This window comes from Chaetodon trifascialis, chromosome 13, assembly GCF_039877785.1.
Source record: "Chaetodon trifascialis isolate fChaTrf1 chromosome 13, fChaTrf1.hap1, whole genome shotgun sequence".
Classification (NCBI taxonomy): Eukaryota; Metazoa; Chordata; class Actinopteri; order Chaetodontiformes; family Chaetodontidae; genus Chaetodon; species Chaetodon trifascialis.
The window spans coordinates 1,118,445-1,137,294 of record NC_092068.1 but is presented as its reverse complement, the minus strand read 5'-3'; the positions used below and the strand labels follow the sequence as shown (position 1 = coordinate 1,137,294).

Here is an 18,850-nt window from a genome sequence, read left to right as displayed (position 1 = left end):
TCATGCATATCAATGAGAGTAGAGCATATCAGCAGCTTAAAAGAAAAATTCATCTATACATTTTCATAAAAGTGCATGTGTTAATTTATTGGATGATTTCCTAACAACAAAAGTCAGTGTGGGATGACTGAAACAATTATGCAGAGTCACCACCTCTGCTTGAGTATGAGGAGAAAAAAGAAACCATTGTTCTGAAGAACTTGCCTGTACAGTTTTTGAAGTTCCAGGGCAATGGCTGACAGGTCCACATGCTCACTGTGGCTGGATATCAAATACTGAAAACAGAATTCAACATGAAACAGGCTCAAGATGACTGACACCAATATCAAAAATTCAGACACGGTCTCTGATCACAAGTCAATTTAAAAAGAAAAATAACTTGCAAACAGCATGTCATTCATGTAAGCACAAGAAGAAACTTGAGATGTTATTTGTACGTGACATTGGTGCTTTTGTCTCCCTCATGATGTCCGGTGATGGCAGGATAGTTACCATACTGTCCCATGATTTAAGACATTTATCCTTGTCTCCTGCTCAGTTACTGTTTGAGACACACTATATGACCAAAAGTTAGTGGACAGGCCTGCTAATTATTAGGTTGGGTGTTTCAGCCATACCCATTGCTAACAGGTGTTTTTTCCACCTGGGGTCCACTGACATTTAGCCATATAGTGTAAGTGCCATATAAATTAAGCTTTATTATTACCCATATTACTTTGCTTATGAGTAATGAAAAGTGAAATGGTGCAATAACAGTATAGGAGCTTGTCTACTTTTTATTAACCTGGAAGCTTACACAAATATTTCCCTTTCGGCTCTTTTGTGAAAATCAAAACCACTGAACTCAGAACATACAGGCCTAGGAAAATGAGGAGATAGACATGTACCTGCTTCACTCTCTGTCTGAGCCGACTGTCCGGCCAGCCACCACTTCTATTCTTCATGACAGTGCTTCTTAAAGCCTGCAGCAGGACATTCAGAACAAAATTAAAATGAGAAATGTAATAACAGCATGAAATCAAGAGTTAAAAAGAATCTACCGAACATGAATGCTTCTCAAAATTCTGTGATTTTACGGTGGGTTCACACATGACAGACAGGCTCATCTTGGACTCTGCAGTTAATATGCAGACCTTGCAGGAGATTTATACACACTGTCAAAGCAATGACACATATACACACTTAAATATACATATGTATATCTGAAGCAAGGAAAATGGTTATTTCCATTATCAAGCATCATTTCAATTATTTCACTGTAATCTTTTTATATTAATATAACAATATAAAATATAAAAATAGACTGTGCCTGCAGAAAATCTTCATACCTGAACTCATACACTATGATCTTTAGTTGTATTCCCCAGAACCAATGTGAAGTATACCAAATAGCAATATTTAAACCTTAATATAATAATATATTCAGGACACCAATGTCAAAGGAGTAACAGAAACAAATTTACTCTCTAGTGTTATGTCTACTTCTTACCTGGTACTCCATCAAAATGTTTGTTATTTTCCAAACAAGTCCCTTTTCTTTTCCTTCACAGTAATACTTAAATACCCCCCAAAAAATATATGTTTCAAGTAAATCAGTTAACCCAGTAACCTTATATTGCCGTAGTAATACATGAACAAAACAAAGCATTTGTCCTAACCACAAAATCAAATCTTCACTATTACAACCCATATCTGTGTATCAGTGACGTGCGGTGACTGGAGGCAGTGCCTCATCTGCTAAAACAGAATTTTAAAAAAACTTGCTGTGCTTTATAAATTCATTAAGAGGAGGAAATTCGGACTGAACCTCATGATTGTTCTATTAATTTGTTTTCTGTATTATTTCAACATTTCTATTGTCAAAATCGCTAAATTTACACATTTCCTGTTCAAGTACGTGGGAGAAGGGCAAGGTGAGGCAGTGATGAGTTGTTCCTCACTTCTTACAGCGCTGTGCCACACACACTGACTGACGCAGACACTTGGTGCATGCCCATTGCTGTCTCTCTTTATATCGGCCATTGATGCGCAGTGAAAATGCTCCGGGTGAGGCAGAAACCGTGCCACACTGATAGGTGGCAGTGCTGAGCTCCATCGGCGTAATGCACGTCGCTACATGCTCTCCTACGCAGAGGGCGATAGTGAGTGTTCGATTTTAATTAAAAAAAGAGAGATCAGTCCCCCCCCCCCAAAATCTAATTTCAAAAAAATCGAATTTTTTTTTTTTGTTTGTTTCTTATGTTTTTCTTGCTATCATATGGTTGACCAGTGTGGAATTGATTAAAGCATAATTAAAAGCTTTTAAAACAACTAAATGTTTCAATTAAGGTCAAAATTGAAATATAAGCTTCTATTTTGGGTTCATATATTTTTACATACGACTCCAAAGGACTCTCACTGCTTTGTATGTATGTGTACCAGTGTCTAGTGTGTAGGTACAAGTGTGTTGTTGTGTGCTAATCCAAAAATACTGACTTGGCTGAATACAAACTTCACATGTATCAATAATAAGATTAACAAGCTAAACAAGTAAAGAGTTACAGTTGAAGAATTTGCATTTCAATGTACAATACGTGTCAACACTTAATCAACATATATTATCCATCTGGACGCTATTTTTTATTATACTATTTTACTTTTTTTTTCTTTTTATTATTTATTTATTTTTTTACATTTTATTTTATTTGTTGCCGCACACCAATTTACAGCTCTCTTTCCACGTTTTCGTATGCCTTCCACAATCTTTATAACCCACCCAAAACGATCTCTCATTGGCTTGCAGTGCAGCTCTCCAGAAAACTGATTGGCTTAAATTACATCACTCAAACCAACTGTAAATACATTGGCCCCGTAAACAAGATATGTAAATACACAACAAACAAAGAATCATGATAAATGTATTTTGCAGTGAATCTATCCGTATTGAAATAAAACACACGTTTTATTTATCCATGGTTTTGTGCATAGCTATCTCAGTGTGTCGAGGCGACGCTCGTACTCATGTAACTTAAGTTACACCGAGTAACTATTAGATACTAGCTATATCATAGAGAGATAATATTGTATATGGCTGTGGTAAAGCATTAGGAAAATTATTATCAAGCAATCAAAATGTCGTGGGTTTGACCTCCCGATGTCATGGTACAACATTGCCTTTACGAAAAAACGAACAGTAAGTACGAGTTACAAAACGTACATTTAGTACTGGCTGTGGTGAACACATACATGACAACCCAAACAAAAACTGACAACTTTAACGTGACACATGGTTACTTACCTCAACAAAAGCACCAACATATAACCAAATGTCACCGATTCTTCTGTTATGATGACTGCACGTTGGGTCTACGGTGTACGCGTTTCCAACGCGGTTGCAAGAAATTGACCCTGGAATTAAATACAAGTACATCCGGGTGAGCGTTTTCAAAATAAAAAAGTATTTCCTATAATAATGATTGATGAGTCACATTTTCAGATGCGTGAAAACATCCTAGTATATATTACTTAAGCATTTTCACCATGTATAACAAGATTCCTACCATCCTACAAGTTCCTAAAATGTATGAATGCGTAAAAAAAACATAACTACGGAAGTAACTACACAGTACAACTATACAGGTTCACCATTTGAGCAATTGTACAGTTTCGTGAAGTTGTACGTAATAAATTGTTCAATTATGTTGTTATTTGTTTTTGCTTTTTAATCTCGGGTTAACTTTAAATATTAAAGAAGTGGCGGCAGCGTTGCTGTCACTTTCACTTCCTCCTTCAAGTTGTTTGGCCATGTGTTTGACTGCAGTACTTCCTCATAGTTTTACAAAAACTAGCTTTGTGTTGGCAATGAAGGACGGCATCAGAACAGAGGATCAGATGCGGGTTTCTCGCCAGGAAGTTTATGAGGATTATTTAAACTGTTACCTTCAGCAGTGTACAGATGTTCGGCCGTGTCGCGATACCTGCCTGCTGAAGAAGGCGGCTTGGTATCTTCTGATGGAACCTGTACCCAGTGGAACTTTCACAATTTTCCCATTCTATCAGGCTTTGGGTAAGGGTTGTGGAGCCCTGAGCACAGACTACAAGAAACTTCTGTCTGCTTTTATCAAAGCCGCCGAACTGCTGGAAACGATTTGCCTCAATCTATTCCTTCAGCCCTGGAAAAAGGAAATCAAGACACTTAAGGTCGCACGCTTTCTTTCTTTCTTTCTTTCTTTCTTTCTTTCTTTCTTTCTTTCTTTCTTTCTTTGTTCCTTCCATCCTCTTCCACCTTGCTCTCAAGTTCTGTGTCTTCTGTGTTCATTTCTGATGCCGATTAATATTTTCACAGTTATGAATTTAAATTATATAGTTTGTACTATATGCTGCCAAAGCTCTCAAGTCTCACGCATTGGGAGAGAGACACTAAGTTGCGCCGCTTTTTTTTTTTTTAACAGTGGAACAGGTAGAGGAATTAGTGATGTGTCGGTCGCGAAAATATTCCACTGGACAGCAAAAATGTACAACCCAGTTTCCAAAATACCCCATATTTAATTGAAAATAGCAAAGGTAATATATCAAATATTTAAACTGAGCAATTTACTTGTTTTTGAAAATTATATCTTCATTTAGAATTTGATGCCAGCTACACATTTTAAAAAAAAGTTGGAAAGTTTGGGAAATGAGGAGACCAATTAATTGCTGTAATTTTGAAAGTGGAATGTTTTTCCATTCTTGCTTGATTTAGAATTTCAGATGCTCAACAGTTCAGGGTCACTTTTGTCATATTTGACATTTTACAATACACCAAACATTTTTAATGAGTGATAAGTTAGGATTGGCAGGCCAGTTTAGCACAAGACTCTTCCACTACAGAACCATGGTGTGGCCCATACTCAGTACAGATGTTCCTGTACACTATGCCTGCCACTTGGTTATGAAATCAGAATCAGGAATCAGAAATCAGAAAAAAGCTTTATTGCCAAGTACGATTTTACACATGAGGAATTTGCTTTGGTGAAGTTGGTACATGACACATCTATTAAAAGAAGCTATTAAAAAGTAAAAATATAACAATATAAATATATATATACAAGTCTGAAGCACAGTCAGTTATTTCAGGAACACAGTCAGGTTTCTTTTTGTTTTTTTGTTTTTCAGAAGGAAGTCCAAGCAGAGTGTTAATGTAATGTATAGGGTTATGGCAATGTCAATGTGACAAGATGAGTCCGATGAGGGTGGTGTCATCCGGAAACTTCAGGAGCTTGACAGACTGGTGCCTAAAGGTGCAGCTATTCGTGTACAGGGAGAAGAGCAGAGGAGAAAGAACGCAGCATTGAGGGGATCCGGTGCTGATGGAATTTGCGTCGGAGACGTGTTTCCCCAGCTTCACGTACTATTTCCTGTCAGACAGGAGGTCTGTAATCCACCTGCAGGTGGAGTCAGGTACGCTCAGCTGGGAGAGCTTCTCCAGAAGCAGAGTTGGGATGATGGTGTTAAAAGCAGAGCTGAAATCCACAAACAGGATCCTGGCGTAGGTTCCTGCGGAGTCCAGGTGCTGGAGGATGAAGTGGAGGGCCAAATTGACTGCATCGTCTGTCACCTGTTGGCTCTGTAGGCAAACTGCAGGGGGTCCAGGAGAGGGTCGGTGATGTCTTGGATTGGTGGAGGTGACTGGAGCTGGAGCTGTCGGAATGTGTCGTGGGGGATGGTTGCTGGACTGTCCCTTTGTCTTTCAAAGTGGCAGTAGAACTCATTCAGGTCGTTGGCTAGGCATCGACCGTTGATGGAGTGGAGGGCTTTCGGCCTGTAGTTGATGATCTGCCTGAGCCCTTTTCAGACAGACACAGAGTCGTTAGCTGAGAAGTGGTGTCGGAGCTTCTCAGAGTACAGTCGTTTAGCCTCTTACACTGCCTTGCTAAACTTGTTCCTTTGCCAACCTTAGCTGTCTGAGTTTGGCTGTGAACCAGGGTTTGTCATTGTTGTAACTCACCCTGGTGCATGATGGAACACAGCAGTCCTCACAGAAGCTGATGTAGGACGTCACAGCCTCCGTGTACTCATCCACACTGTTGGTCGCAGTCCTGAACACATCCCAGTCAGTAGAGTCCAAACACGCCTGGAGATCCTCCACAGCCTCACTGGTCCACTTCCTTGATGTCCTCACTACAGGTTTGTAGAGCTTTAGTTTCTGCCTGTACGCAGGAATCAGGTGGACCATGATGTGGTCAGAGTGGCCCAGTGCAGCACGGGGGACGGCGTGATAAGCATCCCTGATAGTGGTGTAACAGTGATCCAGAATATTCTCCTCTCTGGTCGGGCATTAAATAAACTGTGTGTATTTAGGGAGTTCATGAGTGAGGTTACCTTTGTTAAAGTCGCCAAAAACAACTAAAGAGTCCGGGTTGGTCCGCTCCACGCGCAGTATCTGGTCAGTGAGTATGCGCTGTGCGTCCTGCATGTTGGCCTGCGGTGGGATGTAAACGCCAACCAGAATGAATGAAGCAAACTCACGGAGTGAACAAAAAGGCTTACAGTTAATGGTAAAAGATTCCAGGTCAGGAAAACAGTGCTGCTAGATCACTGTCACATCGTTGTACCAACCACTGTTGATGTAGAAACAGATTCCTCCACCCTTAGTTTTGCCAGAGAGTTCCGTGTCTCTGTCCGCGCGGTGGAGTTAGAAGCCAGCAAGCTGCAGCAGAGAGTCCGGTATTAATCCACAGAGCCATGTCTCGATGATGTTGTTACATGCCAGCATCTTAAACCCTGCTACTATGTGCTGAATTGTCTCAGGAGCACAGCCTGCAGCTGGGGTCCTGTCTAGAGATCCACCAATATGGATTTTTCAGGGCCGATACCGATACAGATTATTAATAATCAAGTGAAACCGATAGCCGATATTTAGAACCGATATTCGTTTGCAGCAAAAATGAAAATTTTGGTGTCAAAATTTAGAGTAACACACCTGGGATTAGAATGAATACAGTATACTGTTTGTTTTGTGTACACTGAAAAAAAGACCTTAACTTTTTGTAAAATAACACAAACAAAATCTTAATTGAAATGCCTTTAAGTTTACGACCCCGAAAGCGATAAGCGGCATAGAAAATGGATGGATGGATAAATAAAATAGCCCTCCCTGAATTTAGGAAACATCAACAAAATAAACTGAACTGAACTGTTCTGAAATTTGGGTCTGAGTTAGTACTCCCAATTCAGTAGCAGGAGACATGCCAGCACCACAGTTTTCATATCTTCGAGCTTGGAAAAGTGTTTCATTACACACGTGAGTTGTAGATGTGACAGTAAATTAATTGATAATAATAATCTCCTCGACGTGTGCTCTTTGCCTGACTCATATCCCTGGACTTTATGAGTGACAGGCAAAAAGACGATCATTTAACACTAGTAGTTAAGTTGCTGCACCATAGTGTAGTGAGAGCATAAGCACTGAGGGAGAGGCGATTGTAAACAAACAAGGACACATTAGCGTGTAGTACTGTTAAACTTATAGGCTATAATCACCTCCAGTGTTGTTTATAGATAAACCAGGAGCTGCCCCACGGGCTCAGACACGTTAGGAAATTTATTATTCCCACAAAGTAATGGTAACCCAAAGGGCCTATATTATTATTGTGCGTCTGGCCGCAGCTATAAAGCGGTTGCGGCAATTAGACGTAGCGGTGGGTCATCATGAAATACGCCTTGATGAAGTTGTGAACAGTTTCATCTCCAGAGCCAAACAGCGGAATTCAGCAGGTTTTCCTCCCTTATACTTGCTATAGTCTACCTACCGCTATGTCGTTATGTCTTTTTTTTAATTATTGTTAAGTAAGGAGCTTCAGGTCATGTTCACTTGGTTGTGTCTTTTTTTTTGTGCGTGACACTATTTACCTTTCAAAGTCGTATGCTTGATGTGATTAGACAAGTAGGTCGGAAATTTCAACTCTGGGCTTGCACTGAAATTAATCACAAGGTTTTGGTATTTTTAAAACTTCAACTGACTGTCGCCTTATCTCTGCTGGATCACCGGAGCAGTCGTTTGCTTCTCCTTGTTTGTGGCACTGCATGTAGAGGCTTCAGTGTCAATTGGCTGTCACTTACTCGTTTGTGCCATGTAGCCAATCAGTGAGGGCTGTGGGCGGGACATTGTTACACAGCCAAGAGCGGTGACTTCAGGCGGAGAGACGGCTGCGTCAGAGCCAAAGGAGCGCGTTTTAAAATACATTAATTAACTTTATCGGTCATAGGTGGAAAAAACGGCCGATGTCGATTATCGAAAAAATGCTGAATATCGGCCGATATTATGGGCCAGGCCAATAATTGGTCGTTCCCTAGTCCTGTCTAGTGTAGTAGACCCCTGCCTCTATTGATCTTGGTGCTTGGCTCCCCTGGTATTCCTGTCTGGAACCCGCTCATGTATTGGGCCCTTTGCCTATTCATCTTAGCTTCTTACCTTCTTGCTGTGAGGCATGCGCACTACCTGCTGCGTCACTGCGCCTCACAGTAGGAAGGTTGCCGGATCGATCCCCGGGTCGGGCGGAGCCTTTCTGTGTGAAGTTTGCATGTTCTTCCCGTACATGCGTGGGTTCTCTCCGGGCACTCCGGCTTCCTCCCACAGAGCAAAAACATGCTCATTAGGTGACTTGGTGAATTGGTGACTCTAAAATTGTCCTTAGGTGTGAGTGTGAGCGTGAATGGTTGTCTGTCTGATCGACTGGTGACCGGTTCAGGGTGTACCCCGCTTCTCGCCCGTTGACAGGTGGGATAGGCTCCAGCCCCCCCGCAACAACAAAAAGGGATAGTCGGGTATAGACGATGGATGGATGGATTGTCTACAGTACATAATGTACTGTAGACAACCTTCTTGCTGTGAGGCACGCGCACTACCTGCTGCGTCACCGTGCCGCCACTGTAGACAATGAAATTCCCAAATTTGCAGCACAGTCTGTCACAGAGTGATGAACCCCTCCCCATCTTTACTTCAGACTCAGCTTCTCTAGGATGCTCTTTTTATAGCCATCAATCACTCATTATCACTAACCTGTTGCCAGTTAACCTAACTGATTGTCACATGTTCTACCAGCTGTTTTTTTTGCAGAATTTATACTGAAATATTGGTATACTAAGCATACTTGCATCCAGACTATTAAAGTGCACTTAAAGTTTGCAAAATTGGAATTTTGTTCTTATCACACTAATATAGTATATAAGTTGTACAGAAGTCCAACTGAAGTTTTGTTAAGTGTACTTGATTGGCCTAAAATGGGACTTTTTAAAATATATTTAATATACTGCAAATATACTAATTATTTTAGATTTTCTCATGTTAGTCTTCAATTTAAAGTACAACTGAAATATATGTATTGTACATAGATGTCCTCAGATATAGTATGTATTCAGTACACATTAATACCTGCCTGTCCTTAAAATGTTTGGCATCTCTTATTGTCTGATCCTTGGAAAATATTTGTCACTTCCTATTTTTCATGTCATTGACAGCATTCTGGAGAATAAAACAAGCTTCAAAAATGTGACACACTACCTTTGTCTGTTGTTGTGACAGAAGTGTGAAATAAGTTTATGTATGAGCTAGGCCTTGTATGAACATGTTTTTGTGTGTCTGTAGGTGCTACATGAATGCCAAATGTATATGTGTATATGTATACATACACACACACACACACACACACACACACACACACACACACACACACACACACACACACACACAAACACAAACACACAAATATTTGTTCAAAAGTTTGGGGTGAAAAGCACTGTTTTCTTCAATGAAGATAACATTAAATGAATCAGAAATACAGTCTAGAGATTGTTAATGTGGTAAATGACTATTCTAGCAGCAAACAGCTGATTTTTAATGGAATATCTACATAGGTGTGGAGAGGCCCATTTCCAGCAACCATCACTCCTGTGTTCTAATGGTACATTGTGTTAAAAGGCTAACTGATGATTAGAAAACTATTGTGCAATTACGTTAATACAGCTGAAAACTGTTGTGCTGATTAGAGGAGCTATAAAACTGGTCTTTCTTTGAGCTAATTGAGTATCTGGAGCATCAGCATTTGTGGGTTCCATTATACTCTGAAAATGGCCATAAAAAGAGATATTTCTTCTCAAACTTGACAGTCTATTCTTGTTCTGAGAAATGAAGGCTATTCCATGCAAGAAATAGCCATGAAACTGAAGATTTCCTTCAATGGTGTATACTAGTCCCTTCAGAGAACAGAACAAACAGGCCCTAACCAGAATAGAAAGAGAAGTGGGAGGCCCGGTGCACAACTAAGCAAGAGGACAAGTACATTAGAGTCTCTAGTTTGAGAAATAGATGCCTCACAGGTCCTCAACTGGCAGCTTCATCAAATGGTGCCCACAAAACACCAGTCTCAACATCCACAGTGAAGAGGCGACTCCAGGATAGTGGCAAAGAAAAAGCCATATCTGAGACTGGCCAATAAAAGCAAAAGATTAAGATTAACACAGACATTGGACAGAGGAAGACTGGAAAAAACTGTTATGGACAGACGAATCTAGTGCCTGACGCCATCTGTTAAGCATGGTGGAGGTAATGTGATGGTCTGGGGCTACTTTGGTGCTGGTAAAGTGGGAGATTTGTACAAGGTAAAAAGGATTTTGAATAAGGAAGGCTATCACTCCATTTTGCAATGCCACGCCATACCCTGTGGACAGCACTTGATTGGAGCCAATTTCCTCCTATAGCACGACAATGACCCAAAGACTCCAAACTATGCAAGAACTATTTATGGAAGAAGCATTCAGCTGGTATTCTGTCTGTAATGGAGTGGCCAGCGCAGTCACCAAATCGCAACCCTGTTGAGCTGTTGTGGGAGGAGCTTGACTTTATGGTACATAAGAAGTGCCCATCAAGCCTATCCAACTTATGGGAGGAGCTTCAGGAAGTGTGGGGTGAAATTTCTTCCGATTACATCAACAAATTGACAGCTAGAATGCCAAAGGTCTGCGAGGCTGGAGAATGCTTCGACGAAATCAGAGTTTGAAGGACAAAATTGTTATTTCAAATAAAAATCATTATTTCTAACCTCGTCAATGTCTTGACTATATTTTCTATTCATTTTGCGTGACCCCAAACTCTTGAACAGTAGTAGTAGTAGTGTGTGTGTGTGTGTGTGTGTGTGTGTGTGCGTGTGTGTGTGTGTGTGTGTGTGTGTATATACAGATTAGTGAGTGAATATATACTTTTGAGTGTGTCATGACAACATAAAATTAATATACTTTTGAACTGTATAAGTTTTTTTCAAGTGCACTCTTATGCTAATCGTGTTTTAACACACTTACTACAAATATACTAGAAAAGTATTCTACAGAAATTATCTTAAAAGTGCACTTAAATTTTCCTAAAAATATATTTCACTGCAATATATTTATTTAAAGTATGATTTTAATCAATTTAAAGTAAGTACACATTTATAGAAATGTACTGGAAACATACTTTCTAATATTTAAACACTTACACTTATATGTAATATGAAATATGTATATATTTCTTTCACTTGGAACAGATATGAAAAGAAGTTTTCATCTGAAACGGTTGAGATTCAGCATTCCAGAGATCCCTTTGTCAAACAGATATATTCACCCAAAGCTGAAAAACTCTTTTCCTGCTATTGTGACTGAGTTTGATGATGGCAGTGTCAGATCCATCCTTGATGTCTTGATCAATGATCAATTATTTTGATAGGCTGATATTGTTGTTTGATATTTGGTTTTAGCAGATACTTACATATCTTCATTGGTGTGTCTGTCAGTTGGTAAGGAACATGATGTATATGAGGTCATTTAGAAACCATAGCTGTGTCCCAGTTCTGTACAATATGCTAAATGTGTACAGCATTGACGATACAGTGTATTAATTGTCAAAATGTATATTTCAATGTCAGAGTCTCAACACCACCTGCTACTTTTTTTTCCGGCTTTAAACACCACCTCTTTTTGCATTGCACTGTGACACTGTGTGCATTGTGTTTTGAATATACTTACTTTTGTCACTTTTTCAGTCAACACATTGCATACTCAAATTCTGTAAGAATTAGTCCATAGTATTGCATTTATAATATGCAATACCCAATATCTCAACAATGTAGTTTGTCCTCAAGAGAGCACTGACTAGTCACAGTTCTTTAATGACCAAATGTAAGACATCCTTAATAAATTAATGTTTTCACTTAGTCACAGATAAAATATCTTTCTGTTTCTCTGTGTTTCTTTCAGACTTTTACAGGTCCATTTGTTTACTGTCTCCTGCCAGTTCTTAGCAGTTCTACCATTCAGTCAGTCCTGGCCTCTATTGGCTACCTGCCCCATACTGACACACGGCAAAGGTAGGGAGCAAGGAGAAAACAAACCAGAAGAGTGACAATAAATGCTGACACCAAGCCACAAGGTCTGTTCTTACAGCTGTTAGGGGGTTTCTATGCCAGGACAAACATATAACACTATACATACATCAACTTGCAAACAGTTTAATAGGCCTTAACTTCAGTCAAGTGGGTGAGACTTAAATGTCTGGGCAAAACATATCAAGAAAATGGCACCTCAGATAAAATAGTAGTAGTAAGTTTCATTTATCAATGTTTTCATATTTTCTCTTAAATTTATTTGTGAAAAATTGAGGGACAGCACCCAGTTTTCACACAAAATCTCAAATTTGGAAACAGCTGTGAATTGTGTTGAGTTTTAAAATGTCTAGTGATGAGGAAACTTGGGGGTTTGCGGTTGCTCTAACAAAATCAGGGAGTTAATCTTGGGACAAAAGGGGGAAGCCACCAACATGCTGGATCCAACAAAGTTTCTTTCATCTGTGAAAGGGTCATTTGGTCTGCTCTTCTCATCTCTTGTTGTCTTATTCTCCTTAGTTGTCCTCTTTACTGTTTGATGTATTTCAGTGAATACAGACTCAGCAAGGATGCTAACCCAGACAGAGCCATGCTGGTGGCTTTTGAGCTGCTCCTGGCCAGGGTGGAATGCTACCATCTCCTGGAACTCCTTGACAAGGATGAGCTGGGACCACAGGTAAGATCAGAAATCATCCAGCTATGTCTCATATTTGCAATATTGTAGTCCAATCATGCACTAAATTATGTAGTGTTCTGCTTAATTCAATTCAATTCAATTCAGTTTTATTTGTATAGCGCCAAATCACAACAGAAGTTGTCTCAGGACACTTTCCATATAGCGCTGGTACAGACCAAGCTCTTTTATCTACAAAGAAACCAACAATTCCCCCATGAGCAAGCACTTGGCGACAGTGGCGAGGAAAAACTTCCTTTTAACAGGCAGAAACCTCGAGCAGAACCAGACTCTGGGTGGGCGAGAGTCTCGACCGGTTGGGTGAGAGAGGAAGAGCAAGAGGGAGAGTGAGACAGACAGAGAGAGACAGACAGACAGACAGACAGACAGACAGACAGACAGACAGACAGACAGACAGACAGAAATGCAGTCAGAGAGAGAGAGAGAGAGAGCGAGAGAGAGAGAGCGAGAGAGAGACAGAGAGACAGACATGCAGTCACAGTAACAGTGACAGTGGATGTAATAATAGCAGTAGCAGTTGCAGTGGATGTCAGGCAGGGCCAAGGCAGGAGACACAGCTGCAATCCACAATCCAGATTCAGCCACTGTCCATGGGAACCTGCAAGACGACAAAGCACAGAGACTCCGGGGAAGGAGCTAAGTTAGTAACACGCCGTGGTAGGACATGAGAGCGTGCGGATGGAGAGGGACAGAAGGACAGAGGAGCTCGGTGTATCTTTGGATGTCCCCCGACAGTCTAATCCTATAGCAGCATAACTAGGGGCTGGTCCAGGACAAGCCTGAGCCAGCCCTAACTATAAGCTTTATCAAAAAGGAAGGTTTTAAGCCTACTCTTAAATGTAGAGACAGTGTCTGCCTCCCGGACAAAGACTGGAAGATGGTTCCACAGGAGAGGAGCTTGATAGCTAAATGCTCTGACTCCTGTTCTGCTTTTTGAGACTTTAGGAACCATAAGTAGACCTGCATTCTGGGAACGCAGTGTTCGAGTGGGGCAATAAGGTACTATGAGCTCTTTAAGATAAGAAGGTGCCTGGCCATTTATGGCTTTGTAAGTAAGGAGGAGAATTTTAAACTCTATTCTAAACTTTACAGGGAGCCAGTGCAAAGTGGCGAGTATTGGAGAAATCTCGCTTCCTGGTTTTTGTCAGAACACGTGCTGCAGCGTTCTGGAGCAACTGGAGAATATTCAGCAACTAATTTGGGCAGCCTGATAGTAAGGAATTGCAATAATCCAGCCTGGAAATTACGAATGCATGGACTAGTTTTTCTGCATCATTTTGAGACAAAATATGCCTGATTTTTGCGATATTACGTAGGTGAAAAAAGGCAGTCCTTGAAATTTGTTTTACATGGGAGTGAAAGGACATGTCTTGGTCAAAGATGACTACCAGATTCTTTACAGTGGTGCTGGAGGCCAGCGCAATGCCATCCATAGCTGCTATGTCATCAGAAAGTGACTTTCTAAGATATTTAGGGCCTACTACTATAACTTCAGTTTTGTCCGAGTTTAGCATCAGAAAATTGCAGGTCATCCAGGTCTTTATGTCATGAAGACATGCTTGTAGTCTAGTTAACTGACTGGTTTCTTCCGGCTTCATTGATAAATATAGCTGGGTATCATCTGCATAGCAATGAAAATTTATTGAGTGCTTCCTGATAATCTTACCTAAAGGAAGCATATATAAGGTGAATAGAATTGGTCCAAGCACAGAACCCTGCAAAACTCCATAGCTGACTTTAGTGAGCACAGAGGAGTCATCATTAACGCGTACAAACTGAGAGCGATCTGACAAGTAGGATTTAAACCAGCTTAGCGCAGTTCCCTTAATGCCAATGAAATGTTCCAGTGTCTGCAATAGGATGCCATGGTCAATGGTGTCAAATGCAGCACTAAGATCCAATAAGATTAGTACAGAGACAGATCCTTTATCAGATGCAATTAGAAGGTCATTTGTAACTTTAACCAGTGCTGTCTCTGTGCTATGATGCACTCTAAATCCTGACTGGAAATCCTCGAATAAACTATTATTGTTTAGAAAGTCGCACAGCTGATTGGCAACTGCTTTCTCAAGAGTTTTTGAGAGAAAGGGAAGGTTGGATATCGGTCTATAGTTGGCTAAAACCCCTGGATCAAGAGTAGGCTTTTTCAGTAGCGGTTTTATCACAGCTACTTTAAAGGACTGTGGTACATAGCCTGTTGATAAAGAGAGATTGATCATGTCTAATACTGAAGAGTCAATTAGAGGTAATACTTCTTTAAACAGCCACTGTGGATGGTCTGTGTAATTAAAGCACCTTTCAAATGATTCTGATGACATGACATTTTTGTTTGTCGAAAAATAAATCAACACTGATGAAAACTGGTGCAGTCAATGTGTTTCTGGTCTGATCAGAGGGTCTGCTGTCTGAAGCATTTTCAAATCTTACTCAAAGTGGCTTTAAAAAAGCTGAATACAAAGACAGAAGGAAGAATATTGTTCCAGACTGAAATGAGCAAAGTCTAAGTACAACTATGACAAAAGAAAAAAAACCACACATGCATCATATATTAGGCTCATAATATTGAATGACTTTTGCTTTCAACAGTGATTGAGTACACAGTGTAAATGAGCGTAGTTCATTAATATGGAATATAAACATGCCATATGCCATGCCATAGTGATACTGCATGTCTCCCTGCCTTCTGCCTGACGTATATGCAAATCAATGGCAGCCAAAGGACATGGTCAATAGTCACAGTAACTCTGTCTCATTTCATGGCTTCCATGTGACAGTTGTAATCTTATATTGCAGAAGTGGCTGGAGGTTCTCCAGAGAAGAGCGAGGCCTACAAAACTGGAGGCACCCACAGAAAAGAAGACAATGATAGGGCCAACGGAGGAGGTGAAGAAGAAGAAGGAAGAGGCAGATGGAAAAGAGGTAGGGCTGAGTGCAGAGGGCTGGTTGACTGAAGAGAAGAGAAGAGAAGAGAAGAGAAGAGAAGAGAAGAGAAGAGAAGAGAAGAGAAGAGAAGAGAAGAGAAGAGAAGAGAAGAGAAGAAGATGTCAGCAAACCAGTGATACCAGAGAGAAATATCAAACTCTGATTTCATGCTGTGTTCAGCAGATGTTTGAACATCACCAATAAAACCTTCCTGCCAGGTTACAATTAAGAAATAATGACATTTGAAGGTGGTATCAGTAACATTTCAAGTGTTTTTGAGAACAAATTTTTTGCAGCTCACTCATGTGACATTAGACAGCATGTGTGTTTGGTTTTCAAGTTTGATAAAATCTCATCTGTCACCAAATTTATCTCACCATTTACTTCACAAGGGAAACACTGCTAGTTGCATTCAATTTTTTTTACATACTGTATGTGAGTGTAACAGTAGAATCAGCAAGTTGCCTCAGTGGAATTTTTTTATAGTCCCTACTCACCTGAGATTCATGCACAGTCAAGTAAACAGACAAACACACACAGACACTTACAGATGCATGTACGCATGCACACAGAATAACATAAAAGTAGATATACTCAGATATATACTATACATACAAACATCTTGTACCTAGGTCTCGCAACATGCTGATGTCTTCAAGGTACCATCACTATCGGAAAAAAACATTCATTACAGTGCGGTTGACTGCTTCTTCAGACTTCCACTTATTTCCTGTTTGAAATTTCAGCATTGGTGTTTCTCCCCTTCGACATGTAGACTGCTGAGGTCAGGGATCAAGCCACCGACCCTCTGATAGGTAGATGATGGCTCTAAAAGCTGGCTGTGCCTCCTGAGCCACAGCTGCCTTATGCTTTACCGTAATGAACAAGAATTGCACTATTAGAATAATATGATATTATTTCTCCTTACCTTTAGACTGTCACAGGCAGAATATTTCACATTAAAAACTTGACATGAGCCATGTAGCAAAGAAGACCGCCTTGACAGCCTCTTTAACTGAAAGATATATATCCTGTTTTGGTCCAACTATGTTTTGGACCAATAAACACTATGAGCACACTGCCAGGGTCACAGTATTACAGTGGTGGTGTCCCCCCAGACAGCACACATACTTTGACCATTGGCCCTAATGTGGCTGCACCAACTGCACTGTCTCAATTTCTGCCAGTGGTAATACATTCTTATTACATCATTAAATCACAAAACACTGCATGACATCACAGACTGAGGAACCAAGTTAACAAATATAACCAGCCTAAACAAACCAGCTGCAGTTTGCACTGAAGTCATCTCTGTTTTATTTCTGCAGATACTTCCTTATTTGGACACCAGGCTTGCAGTGAACCCCCAGCCCAGGCCTCCACACTGCCACCTCATCAGCGAAGACCAGTCTATTATGGAGATGCAGATGACCTACCCTGACCTGGCCTTCAGGGGCCGTCCTCTGCTACCGGACAAACCTCACCGAGCAAACACCAACAGGAGCAGCAGTAAAGATGTTCATACAGCCAGCAGTAATAACTACAGTGACGACAATAAAGCTGCTGAGCTCCCCGTGAGACAATGTATTGAAGACACTGAAGCTGCTGCTACAACTGTCCGCAGTAAAAATCATGGCAGCACATCTGCTGACAGTGGCAGAAGCAGTAGCTTTAATGACAGAAACACCCCAGGAGACACCTTTAGCAGCAGGTTCAGTAACACTGATGGAAGCAGAGTTGATGATGGGCTCAGTCATCCTCAGGCAATTTCCCTGCATATCACACTGAAAGATGGATCCGTGGCAGAGCAGAGGCTGAAACCTGGGGAGCCTCAGCCCACAGTAGACCCTTCTACCTGGACACAACAGCAGACAACAGCAGGTAATACACACACACACACACACACACACACACACACACACACACACACACACACACACACACACACACACACACACACACACACACACACACAAACACACGCACACACACACACACACTGTGACAACATGGCTAAATGACATGTATTTTATTTAAAAATTAAATACCTGACAAACTAAGGTAGTTCAATCCACAATGATCTAAGAGAGGGGTTCCCAAACTTTTCCATGCCATGGCCCCCCAAACAGCATTAGCTTCTGGCCCGGGACCCCCTTTGCAAACCCACTAACAATGCTACAAAATATGTAAAGAAACATCAACTTTTAGAATGAATCAAACCTCTCAATTGTGTGTGTTCACTATTCAATAATTATTACATTTGTTTAGCATAAGAATATTATTAACTAACATGTTTTTCTTTTTTCTTTTTTTTCTTGACTTCCCTCCAATTTTCTGAGGCCCCCCTAGCGCCCTGTGCGGCCCCTGGCCCCCACTTTGAAAACCACTGATCTAAGATATTGAAAGGATAGCTTCCACAATATAAACTGTGGCAAAATGTCTAACGTTTGACAAATGTATCTCATTTAATAGAATACAATATGTCATTATACTGCCCATCCCTAATTTTCCTTATGTTGTTACATTACTGACTCTCTTTCATGTGCTGATGCAAACAAAGATTTTGTCATTCGCTGTACTGAAAATGAAGTATACATCTGAAATTTTGATTTTCACAGACCTACAGAATAAGAGACTGCCCAATCCAGGGCTTCCCTCACTGAGCTCCATGGATGAGGATCAGAAGCTGAGAGAATTGGTAGAGAGAGTTGGCAAGCTCAATGTACAGGAGACCAAAAATGAATTGAAGATAAAAAAAGAAAAGAAAGGAGAGGAGAATACAAATACAGAGAGGAGGAAGAAGGAGAAAAAGGCAAGCAGAGAGAGAGAGGCAGAAGAGCAGAACCTCAGGATGATGATGGAG

General features: G+C 40.6%; 2 protein-coding genes across 4 annotated transcripts in view; one reads left to right on the top strand and one right to left on the bottom strand.

Moving 5' to 3' along the window:
- The window catches only part of nvl (nuclear VCP like), a 63,619-nt gene extending 60,224 nt beyond the window's left edge, over positions 1–3,395 (bottom strand). For all 3 annotated transcript variants that reach the window (XM_070977479.1, XM_070977478.1, XM_070977480.1), the window contains exons 1-3: positions 3,278–3,395; positions 888–962; positions 205–275 (exon numbers count right to left, since the gene is read on the bottom strand). In XM_070977479.1, coding sequence (XP_070833580.1) covers positions 205–275; positions 888–944 — 128 coding nt within the window. In that variant the 5' untranslated portion in view covers positions 945–962; positions 3,278–3,395. The remainder of the gene's footprint in view (positions 1–204; positions 276–887; positions 963–3,277) is intronic.
- A 442-nt stretch (positions 3,396–3,837) lies between these two features.
- On the top strand, positions 3,838–18,738 carry LOC139341492 (spermatogenesis-associated protein 2). Its single transcript, XM_070978044.1, has 5 exons — positions 3,838–4,179; positions 12,247–12,356; positions 12,921–13,047; positions 15,859–17,868; positions 18,606–18,738. Exons 1-4 carry the CDS (start codon positions 3,841–3,843, stop codon positions 16,189–16,191), a joined length of 909 nt encoding a protein of 302 aa, XP_070834145.1. The 5' UTR covers positions 3,838–3,840; the 3' UTR covers positions 16,192–17,868; positions 18,606–18,738.
- The last annotated feature ends 112 nt before the right edge of the window (positions 18,739–18,850 follow it).

Bases quoted from the DNA above. Each gene is read 5' to 3' on its own strand.
- LOC139341492 (XM_070978044.1), top strand. From the start codon at position 3,841: ATGAAGGACGGCATCAGAACAGAGGATCAGATGCGGGTTTCTCGCCAG. The intron at 4,180-12,246 runs GTCGCACGCTTT...TGTTTCTTTCAG, and splicing joins AGGAAATCAAGACACTTAAG to ACTTTTACAGGTCCATTTGT. The intron at 12,357-12,920 runs GTAGGGAGCAAG...GATGTATTTCAG, and splicing joins CATACTGACACACGGCAAAG to TGAATACAGACTCAGCAAGG.